Raw genomic sequence first — 15,563 nt, 5'->3', positions numbered from 1 at the left:
TTTAAAAAAAATATTAAATTAACTATTAAAGTTAAATAATATTCATTACAAATTAACATAATGGCGGAGCTGGAGGAGGAGGAGGAGGCTGGTTGTTATACGGCTAAAAAGAAAAAGACGCATATGTATCACCACTCTGTGATGCTATGTTCATGACAAATTCGCGAAGCTGGTCATGGTCCGCGTTTTGTTGTGCATTCTCCGCTTTGAGTTGTGCAGATGCCGCTGATAGGTGGTCGTATTTTTCGGTGAGCTGAGTCGTGTGTTGCTGGAAGGCCATGAACTCCTTAGATTGGGTGCTCGATACTGATTTGGAGCTCCCAACGATTGAAACACTACGGGCCGCCCGCAAGTTCTCGGCCGTAGTGTTGGAGAGCCCGTAAACCCAATTTTTATCGGGTCCACGAGATGATCCAACCTCCATCCACAAATCCGGATCGAATTCTGGATGGGTCAAAAGATCGTCCCCATATCTCTCCCTCAACTAGCTATTATAGGTCTCCTGAAAATAAAATAAGTAATCATCATATTCAATTCAATAAAAATAATAACTTACAAAATAAAATGGTTGAACAAACATACCACGAAGTGTTGAGCACGGTTGTCAACGAACTGTTGCGCCCCCTTTTGGCGGTCTTGACTCCGCATGTGCGTCTCCACAAACAGCTCCATTGAGCTCGGCTCACGTTCAAGAGACGTAGCCTATAATGAAAAAAAATTAATTAAAAAAAAATTAATTTAACGATATATTTCATTTAAATTAATCTTACCATCCGTTTCGCATGTGCAGCAAACAGAACGGAGCCGCCGGTGTGCGTTGTCACCGAGCCATGAATTGGCCGATTCCGGTTGCCAGCACCGGACTGTGAGCATCGTGTGAACCGCTTAGACGTCACGTGGTCAAGATGGTGCGGCCATATATCTTTCGGGATGTATATCAGTTTGAAATCCCTCCAAACTGCCACGTCGTTCCAGCCTTGGAGACCCCTATCTCTCGCTGTTTTTTTTTGCCTTTTTTGTGATTCATACTAAAAATCACGAAACCTACTTCCATAGCGAGAAATTAGAAGTTGAAACATAAATTTTTTTCTAAAAAAATATTGTATTGTTTTCGATGTTATCTAGTTGCTGCGTGATTTTCCCACACCCTCCTCACAACTTTGTCATGCGCCCTGTCCCAGGCGAATTTTGTGCTGTGTATAAATAATTAGATAAATAAAAATAATAATTTATTTACAATTATATTAATAAATTATTAGAAATAAGCTGTAAATTAGAAATTAATACCAATCTCAAATCTGTTAAACCATCAATCGATTTGAGGTATCCATTCAGGATGTCTGGATACCTAACTCCATTGAAATAATGGAATCTCCATCGACGATTTAAACGCCGATGATATTACTCGGGCGACCTCAATATTTGTGAACCTGAAAATAAATTAAATTCATGAAATATTGATTAGTTGTTCATAAATTATTTTATAATTTTAAAGAAAAAACTAAAACCTTAACAAACTTACATTGAAAGGTTGTCCTTCCATTGTGAACCCGCGCTGGAAGAGGCAGCATCGGTTGACGGTGCAGGTGGTGTAGGTGCCTCTTCTTGAGAGGCACCTAAGGATACGTCATCCTCGCTGCTAGAAGAACTAGCTGCGACCATACGTGAGCGACTAGCTCTGGTTTTTGTTCTACGCATCTACACAATTGTATACGAATAATTATATAATTAACTTCGAATGTTAAAAAAAAATCGACAGAACCTCCCCTATACTGGATTCTACCCAAATCCACAAACCTGCAAATATTGACAAAAGCCACAACCAATTGACTCCATCTATACTAATATTGTATATAACATAACATCTATACATATAACATTCATACTAATTACAAGGTAAATTCAACATTAACAACATATTCAATTATTATATAAATACAAACAATAAAAAATATTCAAAAAATTCAAAAAAAACTCTAGACTAACAATTAAAATTAATGCAAATAATTAAACACAAATCATGAATAATGTAGTAAAATTACTAATTATTCCAACATATTCAATTACTTATTCTAAGGTAAATTCAACATTTACAATTACAATTCAACAAATTATTCAATCATTATATAAATACAAACAATAAAAAATATTCAATAAATTCAACAAAAACTCTAGACTAACAATTAAAATTAATGCAAATAATTAAACACAAATCATGCAATAATGTAGTAAAATTACTAATTATTCCAACATATTCAATTACTTATTCTAAGGTAAATTCAATATTAACAATTACAATTTAACAAAATATTCAATAATTATGCCAATACAACAATAAACTATATTCAAAAAATTCAAAAAAAAAAAACTATAGACTTTAGGAATGAAACATGCTTACCTTAATAATGTGTTTATTTCAAGACTTTATCTACATTATAAAAATACACCAAAACCAAAAACACAAAAAATAAAAGTAGCTAAAACAAAAAAAAAAAACCCTTAAAATAAATGAAATAGAGGAAACACATACCTTTTAATCTTATGAATATTCACAAGAACACTTGCTAGAGATTGTAGGTGAAAGCCTTGAAGAAATTAGAGGAAAAAAATTGAAATTGAAGGTGAAGAACGGAAGAGATGAAAAAATGAACTGAAGAGGTGGTCGCTGGGATTTATAGGGCAGTATTACCGACGGATTCACCGACGGACAATAAAAAAATATTATTTTAATTTATTCCGTCGGTGACATTTGAAATTCCGTCGGTAATTTTTGAATTTCGCACTAACATTTTTAATTCCCTCCATATTTTTCGCGTTCCGTTGGTAAGTCCGTCGGAAAACTCACGCAGTCATAGATGCATTTAATGCACCGCCCTTTGGAATTCTCACAGTTCGTCGGTGATTTTATCGGTAATATTATTCGCCGACAACTTACCGACGGTCTTTATTCCGTCAGTAAATTCATTGGTGATTGTGGCATTTCAAGTGATTATTTTTGAACTCTCTGTGAAATGCCGACAGACCTTATTCCGTCGGCATGGACGTTGGTAATTGTGGCATTTCAAGTAATTATTTTCGAACTCTCTGTGAAATTCCGACGGACCTTATTCCGTTGATATGGACGTCGGTAAGTGTACAAGAAAAATTATATTTGTATTGCCTATTTACCTTCCTGCAAACACTTAAATGATAAATTGTCCATCGCACAAAACAATAACAACAGTGCTTAAACAATACATATTTCGTGTTACAAAATATATCATCCATAATCTATATTACATAAAAAAAGGGTTTTACACAGGGTTTCATTTTGATAGTTAGTCCGAATTTTCTTCTTCTTCGTCATCAATTGAATAGTTATCACCTTCATCGCAATCTTCAATATGGTCGTCATCTTCATCGACATTTGCTTGTCCGCTAGAGCTCAAAACAACATTCAACTCCTTTGCGTCAACATCAACAAGACTATCATCGAAAACACGAAAATTTGAATTTTCTTCCAAGTCAATCGAAGGAGCAACTCGATATGGTTCAACCAACTCACCAACTTGAAAGACTTCATCTCGCACACTTGTGTCTTCGTTCTCATCCTGAACAAGCTCGACACGACCCCTGGGTTTCGTTTTTAAAACGGACACCCAATCCACTCTTGATCGATCCTTTCTAAAAAAAGGGTGTATGTGTAATAAACTTGTTGACATTGCTTTGCGAAAACAAAGACATCGTTTACGTTGCGGAGTCTAGCTTTTGAGTTGATTTCGACCAGACCATAGTGCGGATCAACTCTGATTCCTCTGTCAGTCATGTCATACCAATAACATTTGAATAAAAACACTTTATTCTGCTCGCTATGATATTGCAGTTCGACGACCTCTTCTAATCTACCATAGTAGTCAACTTCTAACTCACTACTAGTCGATCCCTTAACACAAACACCGCTGTTGTATGTCTTTCTACCATGCCCGTATTCTTCTGTATGGAAAATATATCCATTGACAAAATACTCGTTGTAGCACTTAACTTTTCTTTCTGGGCCCAGGCTTAGTGAAGACAATGACTTAGCAACACCCCTTTCCATTTGATAAACCTTGTATATAATGTACATCAAGGAACAGTAAACAAGAATCACGTAATGACATGCATACAATAATTTTGCAAGTGAGAATGAGTTTGTGATAGTGTTTACATGTGTTCTGAACCATGTGGCAAATTGTTCATCTTGTTATTGAAAGATCTGGGATTCGGTCAGCTGTGAGTTATTGGACAGCATTTTCATCGGTGAATCGGTCTCGTCACCGTACAGGGCTAACATTTTGAATCCCTCTGTAAAAAATACCCGCAATAACCTCCACGTCAGCGAACGACCCTTTTTTCTTAATTCTCAACATTCCGTTGGTAAGTCCGTTGGTAAATACTGATGGATGTTTTCCGTCGGTATATGCCGATGACCTTACCAACGGATTAAATTCTGTCGGTAATGGTGACCTCAAATTGCCGACGGAATTATTCCGTCGGCAATTCCATTGGTATTAAACGAATTTCTGGTAGTGTATTTAGAGATCGATTTTAAAGATTAGTTAAATATTTATGATTGATATACTTTTAAAAATCCAGACAAATAATCATGCACATGTAAAATTCCTATGCATATTTACATTTTCTAACAAGAATTACTCATGATTGATCAGTTTTAAAATATATATATATATATATATATATATATATATATATATATATATATAAAGTATATATAAATTGATTTATTAATTTAATGGTGGAGTGAAAAACTCAATCTTAGCCCTTGCATGGCCTGCACAAGATGATGATACTGATATGCACGATTTGTTTTTTTTAAAAATTATTCTCCAGTTTTACAATATTAATTATATTTTTCAATATGAATGTTAGAATATGTTAAAATTTTAGGAGGAGTCTTTTTATATATTACTATATTTTAGGTTAAAATTTTAGTATAATAAAAGTTGAGAAAAGTCTTGCAAGACTTCCAAAAGTAATTTAAAAATTTGTTCAAATTCATAATTTTGTTTAAAAAAGTCATTTTATTGTATTTTTTTTTAGATTGAATTTTTTATAATTTCATCATTCAACAATGGATTTATTGGTAATTGAGTTTTATAATTTGTTTTGATTTGTTTTATTTAGGGTTATCATGGTCTCATGATCCATGTTATAAATTTAGAAGGTTAATCCAGATTGACCTGGATCAATCCAATATATTGTCGTCTCAATATGTTTTTTTAAAATATTATCTTGAATTTTCTTTGAGTAAAACAATATTTTTACTAGTTGTCTATGTTATCTTTGAATCTGTCGAGTTGATCGGGTTATATCGGTTCAACTCCAACTTTTTTACTTGTATTTAAAATTTAAATTCAAGTTAATTTATTTTGAGATTTAAATTGAAATTATATGTTTGTTGAGTTAATATTTTAAATTTTAATTGAAAAAACACAACGTAAACCCAACCCAAATAGAATTCACAACCTTGGTGATTACACAGAAAACACGTAACATACACACCAATTAAAATGATAAGAGTGCAAACTAGTATTCAAATGAAAAGAAAAAAAATTAAAGAGTCTGGAGAAATCTCATCACAATCATAGCCTCATAGGGAATAAAGCTCTGATGGAAGCCGAGGCTCCAGAACAGCAACAAGCGGGACTTTTCTGGGTGCAGAAAGCCCAAGAATTTCCTCCATGTTCAAGTCCTTGGCTGTCATGTTATTAGGCAATTTCCATTTGAATTCATGCAAAAGATTTGCCACACTTGTTTGAATCACCTTTAACCCTAGAGGATACCCAGGACATATCCTCCTTCCAGCTCCAAATGGTAACAGCTCGAAATCATGACCTTTAACATCAACACTCTTACCGATGAATCTCTCGGGACAAAATTCTTTTGGTTTGTCCCAGAGGCTTGGATCCCTCCCTATAGCTGAAGCATTTACAAGAACACGAGTGCCTTTAGGAATATCATAACCAGCAATTTGAATATCTTCACGAGCAAGTCTGGGCACAAGTAATGGTGCCACTGGATGCAAACGCATAGTCTCCTTCACAATTGCATTAATAAATGGTAAATTATCAATGTCATTCTCTTGTACCCATCTCTCTCTCCCGATTACTCTATCTAACTCTTCTGTTGCCTTGTCAAAAATCTCTGGTTTTTTCATGATTTCAGCCAATGCCCATTCGGTTGTCACTGCTGAGCTCTCGGTTCCACCATTAATCAAGTCCTGAAGATTAACTGATTACTTTACGTAAGAAATAAATTAAATAAAGCAAAAGATTGACTTTAGCGACCAATGATATATAGCTTATTAAAAAAAAAAAAAACCAATAGTAGGTACCCTTTTGTTTTTTTTATTCTTTCCTTTTCTGCCATTCTTTTCTTTTAGTAATTTTTAACTAGTACCACTTTCATCGTTTTATAAGAAGACAACAACGATCCACTACGTGGGAAAAAAATATTCAAAAGCATACATATATATCCAACGGCACAATTTGTTTTTGCATTTACATATATTTTAAAAAAATATTTAACTTAAAAAAATATTTTTTTAAATGTTTTTGATAGTTTTGATTTGGTAATATAAAAAATAAAAAATAAAATCTAAAAAAAAAATATTTTCAAGTATTTTCAAGTTAAAAATACTTTTAAAAAATACAATATTTATCACACATGTTAAGTACTAATAATATAAATAATATATATTCCTCCAATAATTTCTTAATGCAATCCCGTCATATATATATATATATATATATATATATATATATATATGATATCATGGAAAATGATGGGGCACCTGAAACTTTTAAAATGCTTAAGACGTTGTAATACTTGCAAAATTCTAATGGCAAGTTTTTCTTCGTGATACATCAACCCTTCTACAATCATCCATGCGCCAAGGTCCTACCTGCCCCATGATGTGTTATGGAGTAAAATGGTGTCACACTGTCCCTAGCTACTTGAGATATAGCTTCAGTATATTATACTGTAAAATTTGTATAGTTTGATTACTTTGTTGGTGGGAGAGACCACTGGTGGTGGCTCTGATACCAATTGTTGGGGATTTCTGCTCCCTATGTGGAATGGTGGTGTTCATGATCATTGCTCAAAGGAGACTAAGCACACTGACACAATATTTAACGTGGTTCGGCAAATCGCCTACATCCACGGGAGAGATCGATATTATTAGAGATAGAGAAAGAATACAACACACGGAGGAGGATCACATCCACTCAACTCCCATCTCTCATTGCTACATAGGGCAGCAGCTGCATACAGCAGCAGGGCTGCTGGTGGCAGCCCTTCTCTTTCTTTCTCTCTTCTTTTCTCTTTTGTAGCTCTACTACAAGACTCTCTCTCTCATTTTGTGCTGCACTCTTGGTGTCTATTTATAGTTTTCAATGACAGCTTCTCTTGCTCCTTTGTCAATAATGGTGGCTGCCAAACTTACCAAACTTTGACATTAGACAATGGTTGTTGGCTGCCACCAACAACCCACCATTGTAGCCTCTTTCTTTGACAATGTCAAGGGGCTGCAAATGCTGCACCAACACCCCTCTTTGACTCTCACATGGCAGCCATCTTCTTTGACAATGGCAGCCACATAATTGGCAATACTCCAACAATCACCCCCTTTGCCATTTATGTGGGTAATAGTCCTCTTGCTTCTTCAGCACATGCTTGCATCTTGCAACTCTTCCAAGCTTACCATTCCGAGAGCATCTCCGGCCAAGTTTACAGGTACTCACCAAACCTTTCAATCACCAGAGTCACCAAAGCACACCTTTTCTCACACAAAAGGATCACTACAACCAGATGGTCTGTCACATCACATCTGAAGAGTGTTAACGCTTGTCTCTGGGACAACATTCCCCTTCGAGCGTATCAACCATGCTCGGTCTGGAATGATTTATCAAGCTTCACATCAAGGCTTACAACACTCCCTCAAATGGAAATATCTATTTCCGAGTGCGACAGTCATTATTTGAGTATTTCAATGTGATCACGAGCTCACCACTCTTTCAAGAGTCTACTCATCCCGGAGTTGCGTCTGCCCTCTGTTTCACTATAGGAACCACGCCTTACATCTCCGTGAGTCTCTCGCTCTTAGTTCTAAGAGTCCAGGTAGCTCTCTACCTTTTACTATGGGGGCAACCGATTAAAGGTTGATCCATATCTGTCTTCATAGTATGAGTATTACAATGCCATTATCGAGCTCACTACCTTGAGTCAACTTGTTCCTGGAACCTGCGCATGTCCTCTGCTCATTCCTAGCAGTCGTGTCTTAATGCTCCACAAGTCATCCACTTATTGTCCAAGGCAAATGTTATCTAGCTCATTGATCTTTAGCCTAGGGGCATGAAAGTCAATCCTGCATTTGTATCCATACTCATCATAACCACTTCATTGGCTATACACCTGTCCACTCATATCTAGCCATCACATTGGCTTTGAGGCGTTCTGAACTGGGCTCCTTTCATGGCCCTCACACCTTCTCTAAGGTGTCTTCGCCCGTTGTCATAGGACGGTCTGAACTTGGGCTCATATTGTGGCCCACACACCTTTTGTCTGAGGTGTCTCCGCTCGTCGTCATGCGGCAGTCTGAACTTGGGCTCATATTGTGGCCCGCACACCTTCTGTCTAAGGTGTCTCCGCTCGTCGTCATACGGCGGTCTGAACTGGGGCTCCTATCGTGGCCCTCACACCTTCTGTCTGAGGTGTCTTCGCCTTTCATAGGCGGTCGCATCCTCCTTCATCCGAGATGCTTCAAAGTGGCTTTAAAAATCTCTACCACCATGTGGACTGTGGGAGAGATCACTACCATTGATTACATAGAAAGAGAAAGTTGCGGTATACTCCTCGCAATCCTCCACCTTGATTTCTATGTTTGGAGCTTCTGTGCGTTTCTGCTTGACAGCTCCACCTACACCAACTCTCTTCGGTGTCTTCGCCTTTCAGCATAGGCGGTTGCACCCCCTCAATCAGGTGCCTCTGCAACAGCTCTCTTTCCATCCTTGTATGTATTGGAAAGGTCTTCGCTTGTTGTCTTCATCAAGAGCATAAGAGACTTGATGTTGTACACAACTTCTACACAATCTCTGCTCTGAGCTTCATCTGGGAACTCTTCTTCTCCTTGCACCTGTTGTCTCATTTCAGTACCTCGTTGGATCACGGGTACTCTTGCACAATCTTCGTATGCCCTCGTGCAATTTCTGTTCTCCAGATTTCTCCCTATTCCTTGCTTATGTTTGACAGCAGCTCATCCTGTCACAACACCTGTCCAAGTCAAAATAGGGTGCCAATCTTTATCTCCTTGTTGTATTTCTCTTCCATTAACAGGGTCTTCATCAATTCTACCCTCGAGAAATCACAGTCACCGAATCTAATTTCTTTGGAGAAATCACCACTCCATCAGATCCTTGAATATATGGAACCCAACTGTTCCTTTGTGCTGTTGTCTTGCTAGTCTTCAACCATTTCATTTCAAACTGCTATATATACAAAAATAGTACCGTATGGATATTCCTTCAACTAAGCAAGTTCCCAGGAAAGATTGGAGGGGTCACACTGGTCCCGCTTAAAACCCAATCTCCTAGACAGAACTTCTTACGCCATATTTATCCATCGTACTGTCTTTCCGTATATACAACCATTTGCTAGCTTTGTTGCAGCTTTCCTTTACAAGAGATCTGGAATATCCTGGTTTTATACCTGATTTCTCAACATCTGGCGAGACTACCAGTGCTTAGATTCGTCAAGATTGGTCTTTGTCAATTTCCACTCTTCACCTCAAATTGTCCACATGATCGGGTGTCCAGAGTATCCCAATTTTTCCTTCATTCGACAAATAAAAAATCTCTCTATTTAGCAGTTCAACACATGTAATTGGGTAAACATGTGCACCTTCTTCTTCATCATCACCATCAACCACCATGATGACCTTCAGATGCCTTCTGATCGGGCAATCTCCTTTTGTTAATTCACCACCACCATTTCTAGTCACAATCTCAACGATCGGACCGTACCATTGCATCCGGAACGATCAAATTAGCTGGAAACAAGTCCGAAATCATCCAAATCGCATTTCAGACGGCTAAGATTTGATCAAAATAATTCTGGCCTGATGAGCGGCTCAGATTCAATCTCAAATCCGGTTGCACGTAGGATCAGCTACACTGGATCCTATCCCTCGGCTCGCGGCTCGGCTCCAACTCGGCTCGGCTCAACTCAGCTTGGCTCACGGCTGATGACATGGCTGGTGGGTCCCACTATGCTGACGTGTCAGCTGACTGGTCGCTGACATGACATGCCAACTGTGCATGCTGACATCACAATTATGTCATGCTGACGTCATCCTTATCCGGGTCAGTCTTGTGGGTCGAGTCATCTGGTATTCGGGTCGGGTCTGCCATTCGGGCGAAGAAGACGCGTGGCTTGCGTGTGGCGCGTTGGTGCGCGTGGGCAGCCTCCTCTCCGGCGCGTGCGGGTATGTCCCACGTTAGAATTTTGCGCCGTTTTCACCAGTGGCTTTGTCTCTTCCTCCTCTACACAGTGGTATGGTCAAAACATAATTTTGACAACTTTCATTTTTGAGCAAAAATCAAACACCACTTTAAACCATAGGCTCTGATACCAATTTGTTGGTGGGAGAGACCACTGGTGGTGGCTCTGATACCAATTTGTTGGTGGGAGAAACCACTAGTGGTGGCTCTGATACCAATTTTTGGGGATTTCTGCTCCCCATGAGGAATGGTGGTGTTCATGATCATTGCTCAAAGAAGACTAAGCACACTGACACAATATTTAACGTGGTTCGGCAAATCGCCTACATCCACGGGAGAGATCGATATTATTAGAGATAGAGAAAGAATACAACACACGGAGGAGGATCACATCCACTCAACTCCCATCTCTCATTGCTACATAGGGCAGCAGCTGCATACAGCAGCAGGGCTGCTGGTGGCAGCCCTTCTCTTTATTTCTCTCTTCTTCTCTCTCTTGTAGCTCTACTACAAGACTCTCTCTCTCATTTTGTGCTGCACTCTTGGTGTCTATTTATAGGCTTCAATGACAGCTTCTCTTGCTCCTTTATCAATAATGGTGGCTGCCAAACTTACCAAACTTTGACATTAGACAATGGTTGTTGGCTGCCACCAACAACCCACCATTGTAGCCTCTTTCTTTGACAATGTCAAGGGGCTGCAAATGCTGCACCAACACCCCTCTTTGACTCTCACATGGCAGCCATCTTCTTTGACAATGGCAGCCACATAATTGGCAATACTCCAACATACTTGACCACCTCTCTATCTCTATTTTGAACTGAAGGGTTTTGCTGTCAAAGAAAATTTGTTAATATGAAGTCCATCAATGGAAGCGGCCAGATTAGCGTATATAATCCAGCTTATATATATATGTATATACAAACAGAATCTGACAACTTCGTATATGCGATTTGCTAGGCCTTCGAGTAGTTTTTCATTTTTTGTCTCTTGTAATTATCCTATGCTCATGGTATGCAAAATTGTTGTCTAATCACTAATTTAACAAAATCAGAAGGACCAGATGATTTGAAAAAAGTTCAGAGCATACCTGTGTAAACGCCTTGACTCCGATTCTGTCGAGCTTGACCTCAAGATTGGGATCATCAGCTACCTGCAAAAGGATATCTAGCATATCCCTGGGCTCATAGTCCTTCACCCCTTTTCTCCTAGCATGATGCTCCTCTAACGCATGCTCCATAAACATATCCATCTTCTTGGCTACAGCCTTCATTCTCTTAATATACCCTTGCAGATCCAAGAAAGCAAGCCACGGAATGAAGTCACCTATAACCAACACTCCATTAAGCAAGAACATCTCATCAAGCACTTCTTTGAGTTCCTTGAGTGACAACATGTCTTTCTCATCTTCGGATTCGGCCATGTATTTTCTTCCTAACACTAAACGACTAATTACACTAAAACTCAAATCAGAAAAATGATCTCTTACGGTAATAGGTTTCCCTCTTTTCTGGAATAGAGTGTTTAGAAACTTCAGGTTCTCCTCTACACGTATATACTCAAACTGATCTAGACGTTTGGGGCTGAAAAGTTCAATGAGACACAGTTTACGTGCTTGACGCCAGTACGGTCCGTATGGTGCCCATGTAATATTCTGGTAATTGTAGGTAGTATATTTACCGGATGCAGTTTTGGGGCGACCAGCTAAGCTGAGATCATGAGTTTTGAGGATGGCTCTGGCCATTTCTACTGAAGAGCCCACAACCACAGGGTGTGACCCGAATTTGACCTGCATAAGGGATCCATATTTTTTGGAGAGGGCTTCAAGGGAACGGTGAGGGAGTTCACCCATTAGGTTGAGGTTTCCGATTATAGGCCATGGTTTTGGGCCTGGTGGTAGGTTGAGTTTTCTTCGGCGGATGAGGCGGCCGAGGAGGATTAGGGTTATGGTAGCGAGCAGAGGAGCTGCACAGGAAACCCAAGTGGAAGTAATCTCCATATTTTGGTGGTTGTGTTTCTGATTTTGGAGATTGTAGAGGATGATGGTGTATTTATAACTGGGAAAAAGGAATCAGCTTAATCAATTTGACTTTTTTTTTTAGTTTAATGTGGGTGTCCGGGCTAGCTTACGCGTACCTCGACTAATCTCATGGGCCCTGAAGTTAACGACCATGTAAGCCTCCAGTGGTCATCATATGAGCAACCACAGGACTCGAACCTGAGGTCACAGAGGGAGCAAACCTTTTGGTCCCAAGCTTTTATCACCGGGCCACCACTTAGATGGTTATTTGACATTTCTTTTTGGTTCAGAGAATCACACAACAAAAAAAAAGTAATATATGAATCTGTCACGGCTAAATGAACAACTGCTCCCAAAAAAAATTACCTATTTAATAAATATATTTATAGAGTAGCGTGACAGATCTAAATCTAAAAGGTAATCTAGTGATAGTCATGATAAATTAGAATAATAATTTTAAAAAAATATACCTCATTAAATTGAGTTGGAACTTTTATAAGAATTTTCGGATATTGTTTTCTTTATAAATATTAAAATCTCATTTATACCTGATTTTGATAATTTTGTTAATTTTTTTATGTTTTTTGGATTTATTAATTTATTTTAGAATGTATGTTTTTTTTCTTAGTATTTTTTAATTTTTATTTTTGTTTTCTAGTTAAAATAAAATCTATAATCTATTTAAAGTGTTGTAAACCTTTTAATAAGACATATATACTTTATTGTTATTATTTTTTAAAAAATAAATCTGAAAATTTAAGATTTATATCTAAAGCTTTTTTTACTCATTAAAATTTTGTATTCGTTATTTGTTTGTTGTCTTTAATGTTTTATTTTTTTAAGATTCACTTGATAAGTGAGTCTAATTAATAGCTGCATGTTGTGGGAGTAAACAGGTTTGACTTCTTGGATCTTGTTATCAATTGAAGGGAACATTTTAATACATCGCTAAATCTGTGTTAGATGTTTATTAGGTTCTTTAATTTATTACCCTATCTGTTCGATTAAAGGTATATATATTTTATTTCAATTTACTAATCAATCAAAATTAAATGTCACTTTCATATAATTTTAAGAATACATCATTTCCATCTGTTTAGAGTAATAAATTCATTTAGAGTATTCTAGAAAACATTAAAAGGTGTAAGTTTTTTTTTAGTGTAGATGGTTATTGTTCACTATTTTCATTCTTAATAATTAATTTCGGTGCTCAAAATTTCATTTTAAAAAATTTAATCATAATTGAAATCCAATTGCTTTTGTTTTTTTAGGTAATGATGGAATTAAAAAAAGAGGAACCGAAATGAAAACGACGCCAAACATAAGTGATGTGCCAAAGAGTTCATGAAAAATGAGTTTTTTTTTTTTTTCCATAGGTTCCATGCGATGAAATATGTTTGAGGTGGTGTTTTAGAGCCTCAATATTGCCTGTAAAATCATAACTAAGTCGAGTAAGATAAATCTAATTTGGTTTAATTAGTTTTGGGGTTTTGTATCCTTTTGGGGTTTTATGGAGTTGATGGTAGTTTGTAGGTGTTCAAAGAGTGTTGGTAAAGTTTTTTTAGGTTGGAATGACTTAAAATCAAGATTTTATGGCAAAAGATACAATGCTCCGTATGTTTTGCCACCACAGATGTGGCCAGAATTTGAACTCGCAAACGACACGTTGTCTATCTTTTAAAAAACATCCTCTAAAAAAAAATTAAAATCAAGCTCAGATACATGGGTCTATGCTTGAAGGCCCACCCACGCGTCTAGGCTTTTCTTTGCCAGAATGCTTGGGCTCCCCCCCCCCTCTCTATATACATCAATCAAGTAATAGGTTTGACAGGTTAAGCTACCACATCCAAGTTATTATTATTTTTTATTTTTTAAATGATACCATTTTTTAATATGTTTTTTTTAATAGTTTTAAACTTTATATTTCAATTGATATCACTCATTTATGATTTTTTTTCTTATTTAACCTTTTTTAGATAGAGATTTTTTCAAAAAAAGATATTTTGTGTGTATTTGATTTTTGAAGAGACTTTTTTATTCTGCTATAATTTTTTTTAATCTTTTTTATAGAAATTTTTTTTGAAAATAAAAAATGTTTATTTTTATGTAATAAGTCTAATATGTGCATCAATATTTTCTTTTTCTCTTTTATTTTATTCAATCAATTTAATATGTGTGTTTATTTTTATTATTGTTTGAATGAATAAAAAAATATTTTAATAAGTAAATTTAGCAAACACAACCGGATAAATATCTCATTTTGCGATATTAAATATTTTGATCTACACTTGTCTCTTAATTTTTTCACTTTTATTTTTAGTTATCATTAATAACTTTTTTTTTATTTATAAATGCACATAGTTGTTGATTTATTTGATTACATGTATATATAAACTTCTTGATTTGCACTTAGAATGTTTTTTAACTATAAAAACAAGTCAAAAAAACCTACAACGCACATAGTTCAATGAAAAAAATTAAAAAAAAAATTTTAATTTATTGAGAATGAAGATGAATTTTTCGTAAAACAAAATAAGAAATACATTAAGATTATAAATATTTTTCGGAAAAATAAAAAAACATAATTTATAATAGTAATCTTAATACTTTGTATGTGATAATATGATTCTAGAATATTAATTTTATTTCATTCAAATTAAAAATTACTATGAAAAGGTTATATTGTTAACTCAAAAGAAAATGTTTATATTAAATTTAGAATACAAATTAAATTTATGACACTAACTAAATATAAAAATATAAGAAAGTAATTATTTTAATCTCTTATATCATTAAAAACTGATTGTATATCGAATAAAAAAAATTGTATTGTTTTATTTTTAATTGAAAATAGTGAAAAAACTTGTAAGGAAAAAATATGAAAAATCTAAAAAATGTGCTCTCCAACTCACTATAAATTTAGAAAAATGTAAACATAATATTTTTAGTTTTCTGGATTGAGAAATGTTGTATAATTAAGAACATAAAATTTCAGTTTTTCTTTT

The 15,563-nt window shown here is 36.0% G+C and overlaps 1 protein-coding gene across 1 annotated transcript; it reads right to left on the bottom strand.

Moving 5' to 3' along the window:
- Positions 1–5,477: 5,477 nt before the first annotated feature.
- On the bottom strand, positions 5,478–12,636 carry LOC7483131 (trimethyltridecatetraene synthase-like). Its single transcript, XM_052454405.1, has 2 exons — positions 11,629–12,636; positions 5,478–6,259 (listed from the first exon to the last, which is right to left on the bottom strand). Exons 1-2 carry the CDS (start codon positions 12,535–12,537, stop codon positions 5,630–5,632), a joined length of 1,539 nt encoding a protein of 512 aa, XP_052310365.1. The 5' UTR covers positions 12,538–12,636; the 3' UTR covers positions 5,478–5,629.
- Between the last annotated feature and the right edge of the window lie 2,927 nt (positions 12,637–15,563).

Source organism: Populus trichocarpa, chromosome 7 (assembly GCF_000002775.5).
Source record: "Populus trichocarpa isolate Nisqually-1 chromosome 7, P.trichocarpa_v4.1, whole genome shotgun sequence".
Classification (NCBI taxonomy): Eukaryota; Viridiplantae; Streptophyta; class Magnoliopsida; order Malpighiales; family Salicaceae; genus Populus; species Populus trichocarpa.
This window is presented reverse-complemented; position numbering and strand designations above follow the sequence as displayed.